The following is an 18,430-nucleotide window of genomic DNA, read 5'->3' as shown; positions in this document are numbered from 1 at the left end:
ATTCTCTTGTGTAGATCCTGGGGAATGTCTCCTCAGTGCACATCTCTCAGGTGGAGCTGAAGCACATGGGTCAGCAGGCGGAGAGGGACAGCCACCCAGTCCACTTCCACATGTGTGGAGAGGTGGACGAGAGCCACGCCTACCTCGACTCGCTCTCCATCCACCACTCGTTCTCCCGCTGCGTCTCCATTCACGCCACCAACGGCCTGCTGGTGCGTCACTAACTTTTAGGGGTCGTGCTGAACTTCGGAGACGTTCGCAGAAACACACACGGTAGTGAAGTGCTGCTGTTCTTGTGTTGTCTCAGGTGAGGGACACGGTGGGATACGACATGCTGGGACACTGTTTCTTCCTGGCAGACGGCATCGAGCAGAGGAACACATTTTATCATAACCTTGGATTAGTGACGAGGCCGGGGACCATCCTGCCCACCGAGCGAAACGACACCATGTGCACCAAAATCCGAGACCGGGTGCACGGTGGATACACACCATCACCTGCCACTGAGTGCAAGTACGAACACACACACATTTATATCCACACTTGCTTTTTATATATTGTCTCTCCCACATAATGTATCACAATAGGAGTAATGAATGTTTTAGAGCCAGTAGAAACATTATGTATAATAAACCAACCCCAGGAGTAAAACTATTCATCCTAGAGCATTACTTTAATATGCAATAAAGCATCAGTGTATTAAAAATGTATATGGTGGGGGAGGGTTATCCCAGAGGTTAAGATGTTGGACTTCTGATCGAAAGGTTGTAAGTTCAAATCCCAGCAATTGAGCGAGGCGAGTAGTAGACTGTTGATATTATTCACATTCCAAATCCTTCCTTAAAGTTCTTGAGTTGCTCAGTAGCTCACTGTGTGTGTGTTTTGTGTTTCTAGGGCCGTGTCCACGTTCTGGATCGCCAACCCAAACAACAATCTGATCAACAACGCAGCCGCTGGCTCACAGGTAAAATAGTCACCTCTGTTATCGCTGCTACCTGAATGACCTGCGAGTCTATTGTATAGAACAGAGATACAGGAAGTCTGACTGACCCTTCTGTTTTATTATTCGAGGCATAGCTGGAGGTTGTGGAAATGTGAATGAGGTGCCTTCAGGAAAAAAAAAACTTTTACATTTATATTTTTAATGCGTTGTGATAGTTTACTGATTTAATATGCTGCAAGACAGCGAGTTCTTTTACATGTGCCAGACCACTTATAACTAAAGGAAAACAAGAATATAAAGGTTCTTCACTATCTGGGGTTTAAGAAGATACGCATGTATGTTGCAAAATATTTATAGTAATAAAGAGGGTTACAGTAGGGTTTAAGGTCCTACGACTGTAATATTGCATGGTATTAATGGAGATTATGAGGACGCTGCATATATATTTTACTCTCTTATTAAAATTTTATTTGGCAGTAAACATCGTGTTGCATTCCCGTGTCGGTTACTCTGTGCTTTATGAGCGAAAGCTAATGTAAACTTGGGCATGTGGCATCAGTTCATCCTACGGTTATTAGACTGTAGGCGATGAAAAAATGAGTAAAGAGCCATATGATTATGATTACAATAAACGATGAGGTTGGTGGTGTGTGTTCCAGTTTCTCCTACACCCCATGTGTTTGGCTGTTGTGCTTGGTGATGTCATCTTAGAATATTTAGTGTTGTAGTGAAAAAGTGAAAACATGACTTGTATTCTTCGCCTCTCTCTAGGATGCAGGAATCTGGTACATCTTTCACAATTCTTCCACTGGAGACTCTCACGGGCTCGTACCAGAGACCAAAGCGGAACTCACTCCGCTGGGGATTTTCTACAACAACCGGGTTCATTCCAACTTTAAGGTAAACAGGCGCTCGAGAAACAAAGCAGCTCCGAGTGCGTTAGTGTATAAACTGGAATGCTGAAGCGATCAATTTTCTTATTTTTTGGTGTTGCGCAGAAAGCCGGTCTTGCTCGCTTTCTGGAAACGCGCCATTGTTTCCGATCGAACCGGGTGGCAGTTCCCCAGAGTGTAAACAAACACACTCACTTTATAATAGTCCTCTGTTTCAGCATGCATTAATAGGTCAGGAAATGGAAATGCGGTGTAACTAAGTCGCCTTTCTTCATATGCATATTACTTTGAATAAAATTACATTTAAAACGAATTCCTAATGACCTCTGCAACATGAAAATCGACTTTTTACAAATCTCCACGTGACCTTGAGGTACTTGTCCTGCTGTGCAATCCGTTCCCAAGTTAAAAACCGCTCCAATCACTCGACTGGGCGTGTCACGGTTAGTCATGGTGTACGATCAGATGATTACCTCACTGCTCACTTTTTTCAGAACACAGATTAAAACACTTTTCCATCCATTACCATACTTTTATTTCCCTTAATCGCTTTTGGGTCCAGCTGCAAATTCCCTGCGGGCTCGGCCAAATAGCTCAACTCGGAGCGGAGGAAAACTCCAGCGCTGAAAATCTTTGGCTGTTGTTCAGCCTGCTACTGTTGTAAACACGCTGTAAACGCTGATCACGAGTCGTAACCGTGTGAACACATAGTAGAATAGTAGATTTAAAAAGATCTAAATTTGCTGTCTTTTCCTCCAGGCGGGTCTTTTTATCGACAAGGGAGTGAAGACGAGCAACGCCAGCGCTGCAGATCCTCGCGAGTATCTCTGCCTCGACAACAACGCCAGGTCTGAACCTGATCATGCTTCAAAACAAAACACGCCCTGTGAAAAATGCTTCTGTAAATACTTAACTTGGGGGGAAAAAAGCTGCAAAACTTTAACAAATATTCAATTCCAGATCATTCTCAGCACTTTATTATTTATAACTAGAAACATACAGTACCTGCTGTAGTAAAATACACACACATGTAATCCGATTCACACATGTAATCCGATTCTTCGTAACACTGTGCCAGTACGAGGAAAACCATTTATTTCAGCAGACGATCAAGAAGGAAGGAAACGGATGAAGGAACGTAAATTTCACAGCAGCTGAGTGAGAAGTGCTGCTGTTAGACGTGACTAAAACCGAGGTGTGATTTTTGGCAGCGTGATAAATGCGCACAAAATAATCACGTTTTTGAAATAAAACCACAGTGAATCTAAGCAGTATTTTTAGACGTATTTATAGATTGTACCTTGTAAACTCGTATTCGCAACCCCTTGGGCTATTATTGATTTCTATACCTGAGAAACTTCGACAGTGTTCGCTGTAAAAACAAGTCGATGTAGAAGGAGTTTCCTCTGCGCCCACTCACTGTGAAGTGTGTGTAAGTAAACAGAAAACCCCCCAAAGCCTCATGTTACACTGGTTTTGCTCTGTGGGTGTGTGTTTGTGTGTCTGTGTGAAATGGGTTCTGGTTTAACCAATTTATAATGTGCCTTTGCCTCAGGTTTCGTCCCCATGAGAACTCTGACCCGACCAGGCCCCGTGTGGCGGCTATGATTGACACGCTGATCACCTTTAAGAACAACGATCTTGGCGCCTGGATCCGTGGCGGTGACATCATCATTAGGAACTCAGGGTTGGTGACATCAGCAAATTAACAGCGGCGTGATGTGTGTATGGTCTATAAAACATAAAACATTGCCCTTTTTTTTTCCTCTGCCACAGATTTGCAGACAACGGTGTTGGACTGTCATTTGCAAGGTAACGTGTGTGTGTGTGTGTGTGTGTGTGTGTGTGTGTGTGTAAAGCATTTATCAAAGTGAAATATTTTTATGAAACTTCATAAAACGTCCCCAAATTATACGGAAAAAAATGGTCATGGGGGTCTGGCCTAATATTCTAATAAGCACACTTGATTGACAGTCCAAGGCTCCTCCTGTCATTAAACCTGTGATTTGTTATGTAATGAATGCATAAACAAGTGTGTGTCTGTATGTGTGTGTTAGTGATGGCAGCTACCCTAAAGACGTGGGCTCCAGTCAAGAGGTGTCCGAATCTCTGTTTGTGGGCGAGAGCCGCAACCGCGGCACCAACGGAGGACAGAATAAGTACTGGGGTGTTGGAGGAGTGGACGGCATCCTCAGGACTCTGCCCCGAAACAAGTGAGTGTAAGAGAGAGAGAGAGAGAGAGAGCGCGCGAGTCTGTTGGTAGATTTTCATCACAGACAACTGAAAGTAACAGAGTGATGCCAAGCCATGACAGGTGATGAATTGCAGCTTGTTGTAGTTGCAGGAAAACCACAAAGTGGGTGGTTAGGTTTTTTGCTTCTTTTGTGGAAAAAAGAAAACCTGCTTTATAACATTTTAGAATTTTTTTTTCAAATGGGTGTGTTTTGTCGTGAACAGGACATTCCCCATCCGGGGGTTTCAGATCTTTGATGGACCCTTGCGGCTGATGAAGAGCACGTTCAGGTCCTACACGTCGACACTGGATCGTTTCAGCAGCGCCGTGGGCTTCAGCCTCAAAAACGCCTGGCAGCTCACGCCGAGAAACAACCTGTCTTCGCTGTCCTTTCTGCCCAGTGTAAGTCTCTCTCACACACAGAGTCATTAAAAACAACATGTAAAAGTTATTAATATACAGTTTGTGTCTCAAATGTCGCACTGCTGGATTGGATGGCTTGGGAAAAAATGTACCAGAATGCAATGTTCTGCTGAGAAGCCTTGAGTTCTGGCATTTATGTGGATGTTAGTTTGACACGTACCACCTGCTTAAACACCTGTCAAAGACCAAGTTACACCCCGTCATGGTAACGGTATACCCTAGCAAACTCTTTCGGCAGGATGATACTGCTTGATGCACTTAAAGTTCAGGAATTATTTGAGAAACATGGGTACAGGGTGGCCAGTAATTTCTTTGGATCTTTATCTAATTAAACATCACAATCCAATCTATGGAGGTTCTACCTCTCAATGTAAGGATCTGAAGCGAATGCCTTATCAGATACCACAGCACACCTTCAGAGGTCTTGTGGATACCATACTAAATAAGTCAGAGCTGCTTTATTTGGCACAAAGTGGAACTGCACAGTATGAAGCAGGTGGTTTTAAATGTATTGGTGTATAGTGTTCTAACGATTTCACTCAATGCCTTGCACAAAAAAATAAATAAATAAATAAATAAAAATTAATCCACACCGCCATCTAGAGGATTTGACTATTCAGTGGTGTTTGCACATCATCCATGCTTTAGTAGTGAAACCTAGATTTTGTAAGTGTAATTTTGTAAAAATAAAAATATTTTACATATATTTTTGGTGCTAAACTGAATGAGATTTCAAAACTTTGCTTATATTGGATCAAAAAACTAAAATTGACCAATGTAATTTGCATATAAGTACATTTGAATTTAATAATCTAAGAAATATCACATATAATAAATATCCCTGTGAAAGGAACACTGGAAGATTTATGAATATGGTTTGAATTAAATCCAAATGTCAGGACCCAAAGAAACCCAAAAGTCGGTTGGCTGTTAACCTTTAAAGATTTTAGTGACCCATTTCAACACCTCCTGCGTACCCAGGTGAGCCTCAGGGCGTTTTTTGGCCGTCCTGGTCAGTGGTTTGAGGATAATGACTTGGACGGAGATAAAAACTCGATCTTTCACGACCTGGACGGCTCAGTGACCGGCTACCCCGACACGTATGTGGTGAGAGCAGACAACTTCCTGCTCCAACACCGTGACTGTGTTAAAGTGCCGGAGTGGAACGGGTGTGTGTGCAGCGGCCGCTACGCTCAGGTGAGGACGAACAAAAAAATAGATCAAGACACCATGGCATAGACTTAATGTACTGTTGTACCACTACAGTAGTTTTCATTTTACAATTTTGACTTATAATAATGATACAAACTATAGCATAGAGGTATAATCTTTGTATAAGCCTGTACAAACTATATACTGTTGATGTGCTTGTATTAGGGACTGATAAAGTCAGTTCTTTCTGTAATACCCAATGCAACTTAACATGAGCTAAAAATCTAAAGTGCAGAAATGTTATAAATACCCTTCCTTTATGCTCCATTTAATTTTTGTACTAGGTGTACATAAAGACACAGGGCGTGCCCAACCTGAGCCTGTCGATCATTAGGGACGAGTATCCTGATAAGCCCTTGGTGCTAAGGGGCATTAACAGCCAGATGGCCCCCTCGCAGCAGTACCAGCCCGTTTTGATGCTGAGCAAGAGTTACACGCTGCACTGGAAAAGCACAGCGCCGAAAGAAATCGTCCTCTTACTCGCCAACTTTGACCCGTAAGCACTGGAGAACCGGTACATGTGTAGCGTGATACAGGGCGTTCCGAGCAGATGGTGTGATATTTAAAAACCGTGTTGTGTTCTTGTAGAGGAGAGTGGGCGCTCTTTGGTCTCTGCTACCCCTCAGACACGGTTTTCCAGGTGATGTCCGACATTTACGACCGTCAGAACAACGTGTTCGATGGCATGGAGGACTACGGCACCGTCTCCTCTCTGGCTGAACTGGAAAAGCGGCAGCAGGACAGGAAGTACTTTTTCGACCGGGAAACTGGGTAAGTGTGTCAAAATTTTTTTTAGAAGAAGAGCCTTTATTTGTCACATATACATTACAGCAGAGTGAAATTCATTTCTTCCCATATCACATCGATTTTTAGGAAGCTGGGGTCCAGAGTGCAAAGTCAGCCACGATACAGCACCCCTAGATCACAAAGGGGTTAAGGGCCCCAAAAGTGGCAGTTTGGTACCAGGGCTCGTACCCCCCGACCTTCCCATTAGTAACTTTAGACTCTACAAGTGCTGAGGCATTAGTGAAAAGCTAAATAAAGTTGTATTTAAAGTAATGCAATTAGAACATTCCTATCTGTATAATTCAATTAAACAGGATTATCTGATTAATAAGGATGATATTCACTAAACTCTAGAGGAATCAGTGCGGGAGGTTTAACCTGCCCTGCCACTGTGCTACATCAGTGGTTCAGGCTCTGGGTTACTGTTTGAAAGGTTGGGGGTTCGAGCCTCTGTATCGCAAAGCTGCCACTCTTGGGGCCCTTGAGCTAGGCCCTCAATCCTCTGTATGCTCTGGGGGGCTGTAACATCGCTGACCCTGACTCATCTTTCTGTGCTGTAAAGTACATTCGAAAAGTATAAAGCATCAAATATAAGAAAAAGCAGACATACCTTTAAATACTGATCACATTAACATTTAAAGGAAACTCCTGAGGAAACCTACACACACATCCAGCTTTCATTTGCCTTCGTGATTATGCTTCATGATCCGGGCGGTTGGTAGATCACTCTGATCCGATCACAAAGTCCAGCTGAAAATACCGTCGTCTTTTGTTCTTATTTAAATGTTGCTGGATGTTCAATATAACAGTATTAAAATGACTGAACTACACAACAGTCAAGATTTCCTTTAATAGAAACACCAATTTTCCCACCTCTTTTAAATGTAGGCCTTCTATCATCGCACATCGCTAAACATATATACACGATGTAATAACCACCAGCCATGACACTTGAGATGATTTTTACTGTTCTCCCCAGTTTGCTGTGGCTGTACACTCGAGCACGGCATCCCCGTAACGGCCACAGTTACTGCTCTATTCGAGGCTGCGAGCGGGTGAAGATCACCGCCACCATGAGCAAACAAACGCACCAAAAGTGTAACTTCACTACTGCTGCCAACGCCAAGGAGCCCAGGGCGACAGTGCCCATGCCTGCAGCCGTCACAAAGCCCTGCGACAAGTGTGGCGCATCAAAGGTGAAGATGGTGCAATTAAAGTGGAGCAAAACACAGAAATAATTCACTTTTTACATTTCTCCGCTGTTGTTGATTATTTTTCTGTTGTTGACCACTGCTTATAGATGCATTTATAATCTGGTATTGGTCTTTGTGCAGCTGATCATCTCCAGTGACCCGTGGAACAACTACCTCCAAACACAGATCAAATCCCTCAGTGTCGCTGATGTGCAGAAAAACGACACGCAAGCCTTCATCACTGTGAGCTGCCACAATTTTCACCTGTAGTGTAGAAAGCAAAACTACATTATATAGCTAAAAATGCTTTATTTCTCTGTATGTCTATCTATCAATCTATAGGTAAACAGCAAACAATTTAACCTCAGTACAACGGGTTTCCTCGCCGTCACAGTAGACGCCTGCACTGGCAAAGTCATCAAGAATAATTTTTTTCTGAAGCAGGACTCCAGAATGGCGCAATATTTGGCAGCAGGAATTCCAGCACGGTAAGCTTTATTGTAGTACATTCATCTTTTAAAATTGATCAGGACACTGACAAGAGTTCTACTTCCATACAACCCCATCTTTCCACCAATCTATAAACGTACTAGAGGTCGACCGATAGTGGACTGTAGCCATCTGATTAGCTCAAACGAGTCTTTCTGCTTTTCTGCCTCGATTCTCGATTTGACTTTCGTTTTCAAGTCCTAGAGCTTTTGAGAAATCGGTAAGTAGGTGAGTTGTGAGGCAGGACAAACGAGTTTGTAGAGGGGGTTTAAAAGTGCTTGAATTACTCGGGTTGGCAGAACATCTGTTGGAGCCACATATGAAGCACTTCACTTTCTCAGCTGAAAATAACTGTGCCTCTCATCTTCCTCTGACCCAAATCAGCTTCCTGCAACCCAGTTCAATTTGTTCAGCTCTGCCCATTTTCCTTGAATCTGTGGATACCTGTTTCGTTAACTTAATTTAAATGAACAATATAAAAAATGTCTAATTCCTCTCCCAGGTCGATTGTCCTGCTGGCCTCAAGAGGACAACCTGATGGATTTGCTGGTGTTGCTCAGTATCTCATCCCCCTGGGAGCAGCCAAAGTGGCAGATCTGCAAGGGAAAGGTTTGTTGTGGATGATTGTATGTGTGAAGCTGATCCTGTTCTCTATCTGGGCACTGGTTACTGGTGTTCAGGTTGCACAAAGTTGTCTTGTGTATAATTTTCCTTTTAGAATCGGTACCTTTATGAAGTTTGGAGAGATGTTAAGAAAGGTTTTAAACTTCACAAAAATACATCCCAGGAGAATAAACGCATAAAATTGAGAGCACAGAATAAAACTTCAAATGCCACAAATAAATAAATCATCAAGAGAAGTTGACAGGTTTGTTTTCTCTATAGTTTTATATTTCTCCCCTGAGGACACACGTTTTCATGCTACAGGGTCTGCTCACGAGGGCTCCAGTGTAAAGAAGGGGGAAAATAAAAAGCATTTCAGTGCCATTTGGAACACATTACTATGGATTGCCAACAGATCTGTGTTTTTCTTTCTTTCTTTTCCTTCAGGGAGTCTGTCATTTTTTGGCTTCAAAGGAGCATTGTCGTCTCCGGCGTGGGTCTCCCTCCTGATGAATCAGGGTCAAGAGGTTGTGGAAAAATATATCCCTCTCGCCCTAGACGAATATTCGTGCACTCCGGACAGGGAGGAATCACAGCGGAAAGATCTAGAACTGCTTAAGAAAGCTCTGAGTTAAAACCATACAATGTGAACAAGACAGGCGACACCCCCCAACCCAGAGAGAGAAAAAAAACGATTGAATGTGAACTTTATTTATTTATGGCAAACAAAACACCATGGGGGGTATTATTATTATTATTTTTTATAGCATACACTGTGCGTTTTGTCTCGCTGTTGTCTCAAGTCCTCGGCGCCGCGTGTTGCACTTTTACGAAATTCAAGCAAACTGTCAGCAGAAAAGATTCAGATAAACAAAGAGGACATGAACAGCTATTTCAAAGTACAGAAATGAACACTTCAAGGAGCCTAAACAAGTCGAAAGCGAACAGCTGCACAGTAGACACAAGCAGGAAAACAACCAAAACTAGTGAACAGCACTTAACCTGGAAAAAACTAGAAGAAACACTTCACCAGTTCAAACTCGTTAAAAACGAGAACATGAACCTCGGTAGTTACAGCAGGTTTCAGTTCTATTTTGCCTTAATCCTCATTTAATTCAATGCCAAACACTAGAGGGCATGGGGAAACCTAACCATACGCTCTGAAGGTGTTTCAGTCGTGTTGTGTCTGTGGCCGGACCGTGTCTCTGGCTAGTCCCATTCGGGAGTGCGGATTTGCCTTAGGTTCTCGTTCCTACTCTGAGAGATGGCGTGTGAATGTTTGATTGTTGTGATCGAGGAATGTATTGCAGGATAACGTTAGCAGTGAATCTGCCACATGCAGCTAGAGATTGTATTTATTTAGTGATGTAATTACCAAAGCTGTTCCTGCAGATCTACTTTCTTACAGAATTGCCTAATCCAGTGCAGCAAAGTACATCAGAGTTCTGCTGTCCATGCAAATTCAAGCGGATGTACGACAGACGAGCGAAGAGCTGTATCGAGCTGGCTCAGGTCCCCGGCTGTTAATAAATCCCCAACATGGGACAACTACATAACGCACACTTGTGAGAAAGTGACTTCGCAATGGATTGGAATAACTTTTCCTCGAACACTAGTGTTTCTCTACTGTCCACACAAACTGTTCATCTTCCTGAAAGTCGTTGCTGTATCTATACTTAACGGTGCGGGTTTTGTTTGATTCGATCATCTATTTTTTCTTTTTATTTATTACTCTGTATGTCATTTTTCTCCTCAGACAGTATAGTATAAAAGAAATGCTGCTCCAAAAAAAACTTTCACACCTAATGCATCATTTCATAGTAGGACAGAGGGTGGTATTACAGTTCGTATCCTAATCATTGCCAAAGATCTGCAGTTGAAAAAAAAAATTTCTCATTCAGTGTACAGTATTAGGAAATGCTGATGGGAAAAAATTATCTCCAAAATGAGGGTATTTGAAAGTGTCCACAATAAATATATACACTGGACTCTCTTCTCATTAAAGAACCCCTAGGTTGTCATGTTACAGAGAAACAACTTGGTTGCAGCTTTACCTCCGTGCTGGCACAGATGTCTTGTTGCAGGAAACATCCTAGCATACATATTATACTGTTAAATAAACAGTATTTTACCGTTTTCTGCCCAATTAAATGTGAGAATTCAGCAGCGATAGTGTATAATTTATATAGTATAACTGATAATTGGTGCATGCCTACTTTACAGTATTTAGAATATAATACAGTGTGCTGGAGCGTGAAATCTAGCACTTTATACAACCCAGATTTTCATGCCAGATCGGAAATAAAACCTTCTGATGTTTTCAGTGTTCCTTTGATCGTAAATGAAATGCAGAATTGTCCGTAGTGCTTTGCGGGAAATTGCCTGTTTGTTAACCACTGTATTGTTAAAAATAGGTGTTTTTTTTTTTCTTTAGTTTTTTTTTGTGATTGGTGTTCTTGTTAAAGGTATAAAGAAGCTTGACATTATATACGAGTGCCTTTTGCCCCCTTTTCAAGTATTACTTATACTTTTTAAATGTTTAAATGCTGAGTTTCTGTTTTCTATATAATTGCTTTTGTGCTGAAATTTTGATAAACATTTATACTTTTTCCATGTAATTTTTGTAAACGTGTTTTCTTTACAGTTTTTAGCACGGTGGGATATTTTAGGGTTTTGCCCCCCTAAGTATTTATTAGTAGAAATGTAATTACAGACACTTTTGTATTTTAGAAATGATGGTCTGCATCTTTTTATCTGATTTATGACCTTATTTAGAATATCCAACAGTTTAGAGCCATCCGAGGTATGACTAGGTGTTACTAATAAAAAGAATATCCTTGTAAGTGACGTGCAGAGGCCATTGAAATTAACAAGAGTTAGCATTTTTGGTATAATTTTACACAGACATTTATAATACTGTTTATTTGTAACAGAAATTAACTAAATATAGTACACCTGAAAAAAAGCCAAGGAGGATCACTCATCTGTGGTTGAAATGAGTTATAGAAAGCTCAGGTTGCTTATCATACAGGACTGCTTTCCTGTACTTGCAGGTCTGTTCTTATCCAAATGCAGCATATTTACATGTCAAGAAATGTCTCTGTCCACAGAAGGCGAGAATAAAGTTTTCTGAAATCTCTTCACACTGCTTCCCCTTTCTTTTTCCTGTTCTGTCTCCAGGAAGATGCAGCTCTACCTCTGCCATGTTAATCTGTATTCTATGTGACTCTCAGGACATGCCTCGGGCTCGAATAACAGCTTAGCGAGAGGAAATCGATCTACATATTAAACGTCGGTCACTATTTAATAATAATCGACTAATAATTATATATAAATAATTTAATAATTTTTGGTTTTAACTAATGTTACAAATGGCAACTTCTATCTGATGTACACTTTTTCAAAATCTATGCTTCACATCGTTATGCCGATGCGGCGATGGGAATCTTACCGTTCCTTATGTGACATAAATCCTTGTTACTTACTAATGCCCAGGACTGTTAAATGTTTTTTTTTTGCACTAGAGGGACATAACTGTTTTGGAAATGATTACCACTAAATGCCACTTGCATATACAATACTTAAAAAGAAATTCAATGGAAACATGCTCTAATATTAATAAATGTTACTTATCTTCAACGTAATGGATGTGACAAGTAGTGTAGCATTTTATATTGGTAAAATATTAAAACGACACTTGGTAGTGTTAAGGACATGTATGTATAGGCTGAGGGGTTTGCATGTGTTTTCTTTAGAAGGAAAAATAACTAGTATTTAGGATCACCACTGGGGGGCAGAGTGGTTTGTCTTTCTCAAAGGAATCTCTTCTCTCCCCCTTTCTCAGTCGCACAGGACACAACAGGTCTTCAATTCAGACCAAATTATCCTTCTGTATTACCTCCGAGGCGTGCGTAGCCTGCAGAGCGAGTTATTAATTTGATTTATTAATTCCTGAATGGATGTTGACAGGCGGTCCGCTTCGGCTCCATCAGACCTCGTTGCTTACATTTCGCCTGGTGATGGTGTTTTGCTTTGGCAGCTACATTCCCCCACATGCCGTCTGAATCCTATTTTTTTACATGTTTAACCTGGTAGGGCCCCAGACACTGACATCTGAGTTAGTGGGAGTTTCTAAGTCTGTTGACCTTCATCCTGTCATGAAACGTTAAAAAAAAAAAAAAAAAAAGAAAAGTGACATGAATAACATCTCTTTACAATGGCACCTATCAAAGGTGGGCTCTATTAGGGAGCAGTTGATCAGTCAGCGCTCAGTGTTGATGTGTTGGAAGCAGAAAAAAGAGCAAGAGTAAGGATCTTAGCAACTTCAACATGGATCTAATTTTTGATGACACGACGTCTGGGTCGAAGCATATCCCTAAAAAAAAAAAAGCTCTCGTTCCTGGTATGAAGGGATTAATACTTATGTGATGGGAGCAGAGGAGCACAATTTACAATGTGCTGCTATAATGTAAGCAATAACAGACACAATAAAAAAAAAACAATTTACAGACATTCCATACATAAAATTTAAATATAAACAGCTAAATAAATTTACAAATATAAATAGTGCTGGAACTGTCGACCAGTGGTGGTGTAAAAGAGCAGTAAAAGTAGCTCTGCTTCATGTTTTTTTTTTTTTTGTCCCCCATAATATGTTTCCCAAGTTAACTATTAGACTGGTGTAGTCTTTAATATTAATAGTATTGTATGTTAGTAAAATGGCTTTAATCAAAAATCACCCTGATGTATACTGAAAATAGAAAACTTTTCTTTCAGTTTTTTAGCTACAATAAACAAAACAGCGAACTCCATATTGCCAGCAATAATATGTTTCACCAACATTGAGAGTAATGCCACTAGCTAGTACCTGGCATGAGTGCCTTTGTGGTGCTTTGTGCCTTTGTGTCGAAGTGTTCTAATGCAGGCTAATAAAATAGTAAAAGTGTCAATCAGGCTTTAGTTTAGTAAAAACCCATACAGTCTGACAAACCAGCCTCCTGCAGGTTATAGATAAACCGGTGCTTTTGTTGAAACGACACTAAAATTCATTTGTATAGCTATAATGAAAAAGCTCCTTTTTAAAATAAAGAAATAAATAAAAAAGGAAGGAAAAGTCCGTTCTGATAGAACAAAACTAGTGTTTCACTTCCCAGCACACATTTCTTGACTGTAATTAAGGCTTAAATCAAAGCTCTCCAGGAACCAATATTAAAGCAAAAGGCACACCATGTCTTTCAGGGATTATGGCCAAATTAAGTTTGCTGTCAGGTGAAAGGTTTTAAATCGCATTTGATTACACTGCCCTAAAACCACGGACTACATGGTGTAGTTATGTAATATATTCCATGGTACATATTATTACTAAACACTTATTACTCTTAATAATGATAACATATTTCATACTAAATGAATGTTAATAAAAAAATTTTTTTTATATATATATATATATATATATATATATATATATATATATAAACAGGGGCATTGAAAGGGAAAAAAAATGAATTCATGGATTTGGTGTCATATTTGTGTTTTTTTTTTTATTAGATTTCATATTTCGAATGTTGAACTTGCTACCCAATATCATGCAAGATGAATGCACTGGAATTTAAAGTCCGAATTTTACTCACTTAGCAATGTGTGTAACTCTGGCTAATTCCATATAACAACACAGTCTGCAATTTGGAATACTGCAGTGCATATATGGACAATTTTACTATACATGCCTGACACAACTCGGTTTGCTAATAAAGCTGAATAATGTACTATAGATAGATTGTTATAGTTTTACCACTTAATTTTATTAGTACTTATAGATCTTTGCTTTGCCTTGTGAAAAGCAGAGGCAAACAAACAAGAAAAAAAACTAAATGGATAGACTATGGATCCTAAACTTGAACATTTAATATTCATGCAATGTTGCTTCAAGGTTGTAATATGGCCAATTGTCTCTCATGCAAACAATGTTCTACTGACTCGAAATGAGTATCCAGGGATTTCACCCCACATTTTTGCATACATACTAACATCAGGACATCGGGGTTATTAGGAAGCTTGTTTAGTCTGTTTGTTTTATTATGCTGGTGAATATAGCTGACTTTGTACTTTGTGTGTGTGTGTGTGTGTGTGTGTGTGTGTGTGTGTGTGTGTGTGTGTGTGGTGCAGCAGTCGAGGATGTTCCCGCTTAGCCCAGGCATGGGGTTGTGAATAATTAAGTGGCCCTGAAAGCAGGATAAGGGGGCGCTGCCATGACGACGACCTCCCATAGCCCTGGCACTTGGTGGGGTAATGTAAATGCCGCCACCTCTAATGTCAGCTAAGGATTTAATAAAACACACAAACTACTCCGTTAATCCTCCAAAAAATAAATCGGAATTATCCCGCTAAGAATCTCGGAGTTCATGTGTGCAGGAGATTCCTGGTCGGCTTTAAATGGCACAATCTACAGGGGTTTTTCCCTTTTCTGAAGTCGAAGATTTTCCATCGAATTACAATCATAATCATATACAAACTACAAAGTCCTGGCAGCAAGTCCACAAAAAGTTCAAAATATTTGCTGCCTCTCATTTCTGTCTCACTTTAGGAAAGAAGAGATATATATATATATATATATATATATATATATATATATATATATATATATATATATATAAAATAAAAAATTTTTTTCAATTCAGCTCATTAAGCTAATTTTACTATCACACACATAACCTGAGTAAATACTAAATGTTTTTTTTTCTCTAAATTATTTTATTCCTTTAGGGAACAAAAAAGTTGTCCAAACCTGCCTGGTCTTGTGTGAAAAAGTAATTGCCCCTAAACCTAATAACTGATTGTGCCACCCTTGGCAACAACAACTGCAATCAAGCTTTCGTGATAACTGCCAATGAGTCTTTCGCATCGCTGTGGAGGAATTTGGGGGCCATTACTTTTTCACATAGGAGCAGGTACGGTTGGACAGCATCCACCTTACAACACCTTACATTTTGCTTGTGCATGCATTCAGGAGTGTATAAATCTGTGTGTGAGTGAGACACGTCTCATGTGGTCAAACGACTGTGTTGTCATCATAACTAACAAGACCCTGGTCTTAGCAAAGCTTTCAGAATCATGTGTGTATGCGGGATATGAGTGTGTGTGTTATGCTAGCTATAGTTGGCAGTATCGACACTAACTGTTTTCTGAGCTGAGAATTTCAGCCCTACGTGAATCTATCAAGAACCTCTAGGAATCCTTTTCCTTCGCCCCGGAAAGCGCCTGTTCCAATTACGGTTGCGCCGTGAGTCAGTAGCACAATGCCAGCTGGAAATGTAGACACAGTTAACATGGGCCTGATGCCACGCTCCCATACCAGGCTTGACTCATCTTGTCTGCACCGAACTGTATCCACTACACGACCTGGTGATTCTCTAAATCACAAGTTGGGTTTTCAAAAGAATTATTGTTGATACACTGTTCAGTGATGGGGCTTATAGGTGATGGATTTTATTGCCTGTTGCCATGGAGCCGTTCCTCGTATGCGGGTTCGGCGTTGCTCCATTTGGGCCTCTGATGGGTTATAGATTTTTTTTTTTTTTTTTTGCTGTTTTTTTTTTTTTGTTTTTTTGAGGTGGTTAGAAAAACACTCAGTGTTGATTGGATTTTGGCATCGTTTAAGAGCTTCAGCTCACTCGCGTTCACTTTGCCTCTCTTGATTCATTTCATCTCGCTACGCTAATGTATCCGAGTCATCTAATTATGGAAATCACTAGGCACAATCGCCACCAGTTTCACTCTCGACGGCATCTTCGAAATGTTTCGGGAAAGGACCGAAATGATATCGCAGTAAGCGAGTTTTCCTTTCTGCTTTTATGTTGCCACTAACTACAATTATATGGACACTTCAGAACTGTTTGGAAGATTTTTTTTTTTTTTTATTCAGAGATTTAACGATTTCCGTCCTAAAAGAGACAAGAACTCTCTGCTGGATCACTATACAGCATTTATAATGCCAAATTATGCATTATTAAAGAGCACTTTTGAATTTGCATATTTTGATCAGCAGCTCGGACGGTAGTCCTGCATGTAAATCAACGTCGCAAAGGTTTATATTAACGCTCTCATCCTTATAACTTATATTAATGTGTTAACACGGACACACTGTATTCGATGTTCCACATCACTGAATAACCAATAAGAATCAACCGCATGTGGGAGAACATCCACTTTACTGGCAGGAATTTGATCTTGCCAGCGTACAAATGGTAGATTTTATCAGCAGGAGGGTGCGTGTGTGTTTCCTAAATCAATAAACAGTTATACAAATCTGCAAACTGCTCCCAAGCCAAACTCTGAGTGGACACAACACAGGCTCTATGAGGCAAAACAAAACAGTGCTAAACTCACTGGAACCCTTCTGAAGGGCTTATCGGGTCTGGTAACTAGCATGTAAACACGGCTGTGTACCGGAAAAAATCTGGAAAAAAACACAAAGTAAATCACGTGGCAATATGACAATTCTGTAACAGATATCGCTGGTTCCGGGTTGGAAGAAGGATACAGCAGGCGACGGTTTAACAGACAAGTGCTTTCGTTTACTTTTCATTCACTTTTGCCTGCCACTTTTTTTCCTCAACGACAAAACATAACCGGCGCACCGTCACCTGGCAACCTCCGGTTTCCCACACGCAATTTCCTCGATAACTAACCAAGTGGACTCCCGATTTCATTTACTATATCGCAATGATGATGCCCTACTCGGGAACCTGCATATGAGACAAAGTAGGACTCAGAAAGACCAGCAGGTTACATCAGTAAACCAAAACTGCCTGTTGGTACGGGTCATGGATTTTTGTGTGTGTGTGTGTGTGTGTGTGTGTGTGTGTGTGTATACATACCTAGCAATGATTGGTAAATGTCTTCAGTCATCAGTGGATCTTGGTCAACATCCCTAGTGAGTGTATGTCCCAAACCGACAAGTCTCAATACTGGTGATCAAGTCATGAAGCAGTTCTCTGAGGCTGTGTTGAAAAAATGAACAAATTAAATCCATATTAAAGCAAATATTTCTTTTATTACTAAACGGAATTACAATTTTCTTTTTAAATATATCATTTTTCACCAACTTTGATCAATTCCGCAATGCATCAATGGTTCCAGTGACAAATAAAGAATTCAATAGTTCAATTCAAGTATTTAATAACATTTAAAACCTAAATATTTCTTTAGAAACACTTTCTCCCAAGACACCCAGTCACTCCTTTAAAATCTCCACCAATGAAACAAAAATGGCGGCCGTTCTGAGAGAAAACTGAGAAAAAAGTAACTTAATATCTTTTTTGGAACTCAGTCTAGTCTCCCACCTTTTTTAATAAGTTTAAAACGATGTAAATCCACATTGTGTTGCAGAACATTTAAATACATTTTTAACTGGTTTTTATATTTTTTTTTAAACCCAAAACCCGGAGACGTTTCTAGAAGTTTCCCTCACTGTGGACCCTGACAGGACTGATTAGCAACCAGGGCTAACGGTTACACGGGGGAAAATGACAACTATACGATAGAATTGAAACAAAAAAAGACCTTTTATTATTAAAAACAACCTTAAAGCATTTTATATATTATTTTACAATACCTGTGACTCAGAGAAGAACACATTCCTCATGTCCAAGCAAAC

The 18,430-nt window shown here is 40.2% G+C and overlaps 1 protein-coding gene and 1 long non-coding RNA gene across 3 annotated transcripts in view; one reads left to right on the top strand and one right to left on the bottom strand.

Moving 5' to 3' along the window:
* The window catches only part of cemip2 (cell migration inducing hyaluronidase 2), a 26,076-nt gene extending 14,163 nt beyond the window's left edge, over positions 1-11,913 (top strand). The window contains exons 8-24 of the mRNA XM_083526348.1: positions 15-212; positions 308-513; positions 895-964; positions 1,715-1,843; positions 2,596-2,684; positions 3,392-3,523; positions 3,613-3,648; positions 3,894-4,049; positions 4,294-4,471; positions 5,474-5,689; positions 5,989-6,200; positions 6,293-6,475; positions 7,470-7,686; positions 7,825-7,926; positions 8,026-8,171; positions 8,675-8,781; positions 9,223-11,913. Coding sequence (XP_083382474.1) covers positions 15-212; positions 308-513; positions 895-964; positions 1,715-1,843; positions 2,596-2,684; positions 3,392-3,523; positions 3,613-3,648; positions 3,894-4,049; positions 4,294-4,471; positions 5,474-5,689; positions 5,989-6,200; positions 6,293-6,475; positions 7,470-7,686; positions 7,825-7,926; positions 8,026-8,171; positions 8,675-8,781; positions 9,223-9,410 — 2,565 coding nt within the window. The 3' untranslated portion in view covers positions 9,411-11,913. The remainder of the gene's footprint in view (positions 1-14; positions 213-307; positions 514-894; positions 965-1,714; positions 1,844-2,595; positions 2,685-3,391; positions 3,524-3,612; positions 3,649-3,893; positions 4,050-4,293; positions 4,472-5,473; positions 5,690-5,988; positions 6,201-6,292; positions 6,476-7,469; positions 7,687-7,824; positions 7,927-8,025; positions 8,172-8,674; positions 8,782-9,222) is intronic.
* On the bottom strand, positions 3,484-18,430 carry LOC310718006. 2 transcript variants are annotated; one of them, XR_014531029.1, is made up of 3 exons: positions 18,389-18,430; positions 17,652-17,774; positions 3,484-3,568 (listed from the first exon to the last, which is right to left on the bottom strand). It is a non-coding gene; the product is annotated as an uncharacterized lncRNA (long non-coding RNA). The 2 variants fall into 2 exon arrangements; XR_014531030.1 differs by lacking the exon at positions 3,484-3,568 and adding an exon at positions 12,821-12,927.

Source organism: Silurus aristotelis (genome assembly GCF_946808225.1).
Source record: "Silurus aristotelis genome assembly, chromosome: 23".
Taxonomy (NCBI): domain Eukaryota; kingdom Metazoa; phylum Chordata; class Actinopteri; order Siluriformes; family Siluridae; genus Silurus; species Silurus aristotelis.
The sequence above is the reverse complement of the archived record's forward strand: the minus strand, read 5'-3'. Positions and strand labels throughout refer to the sequence as shown.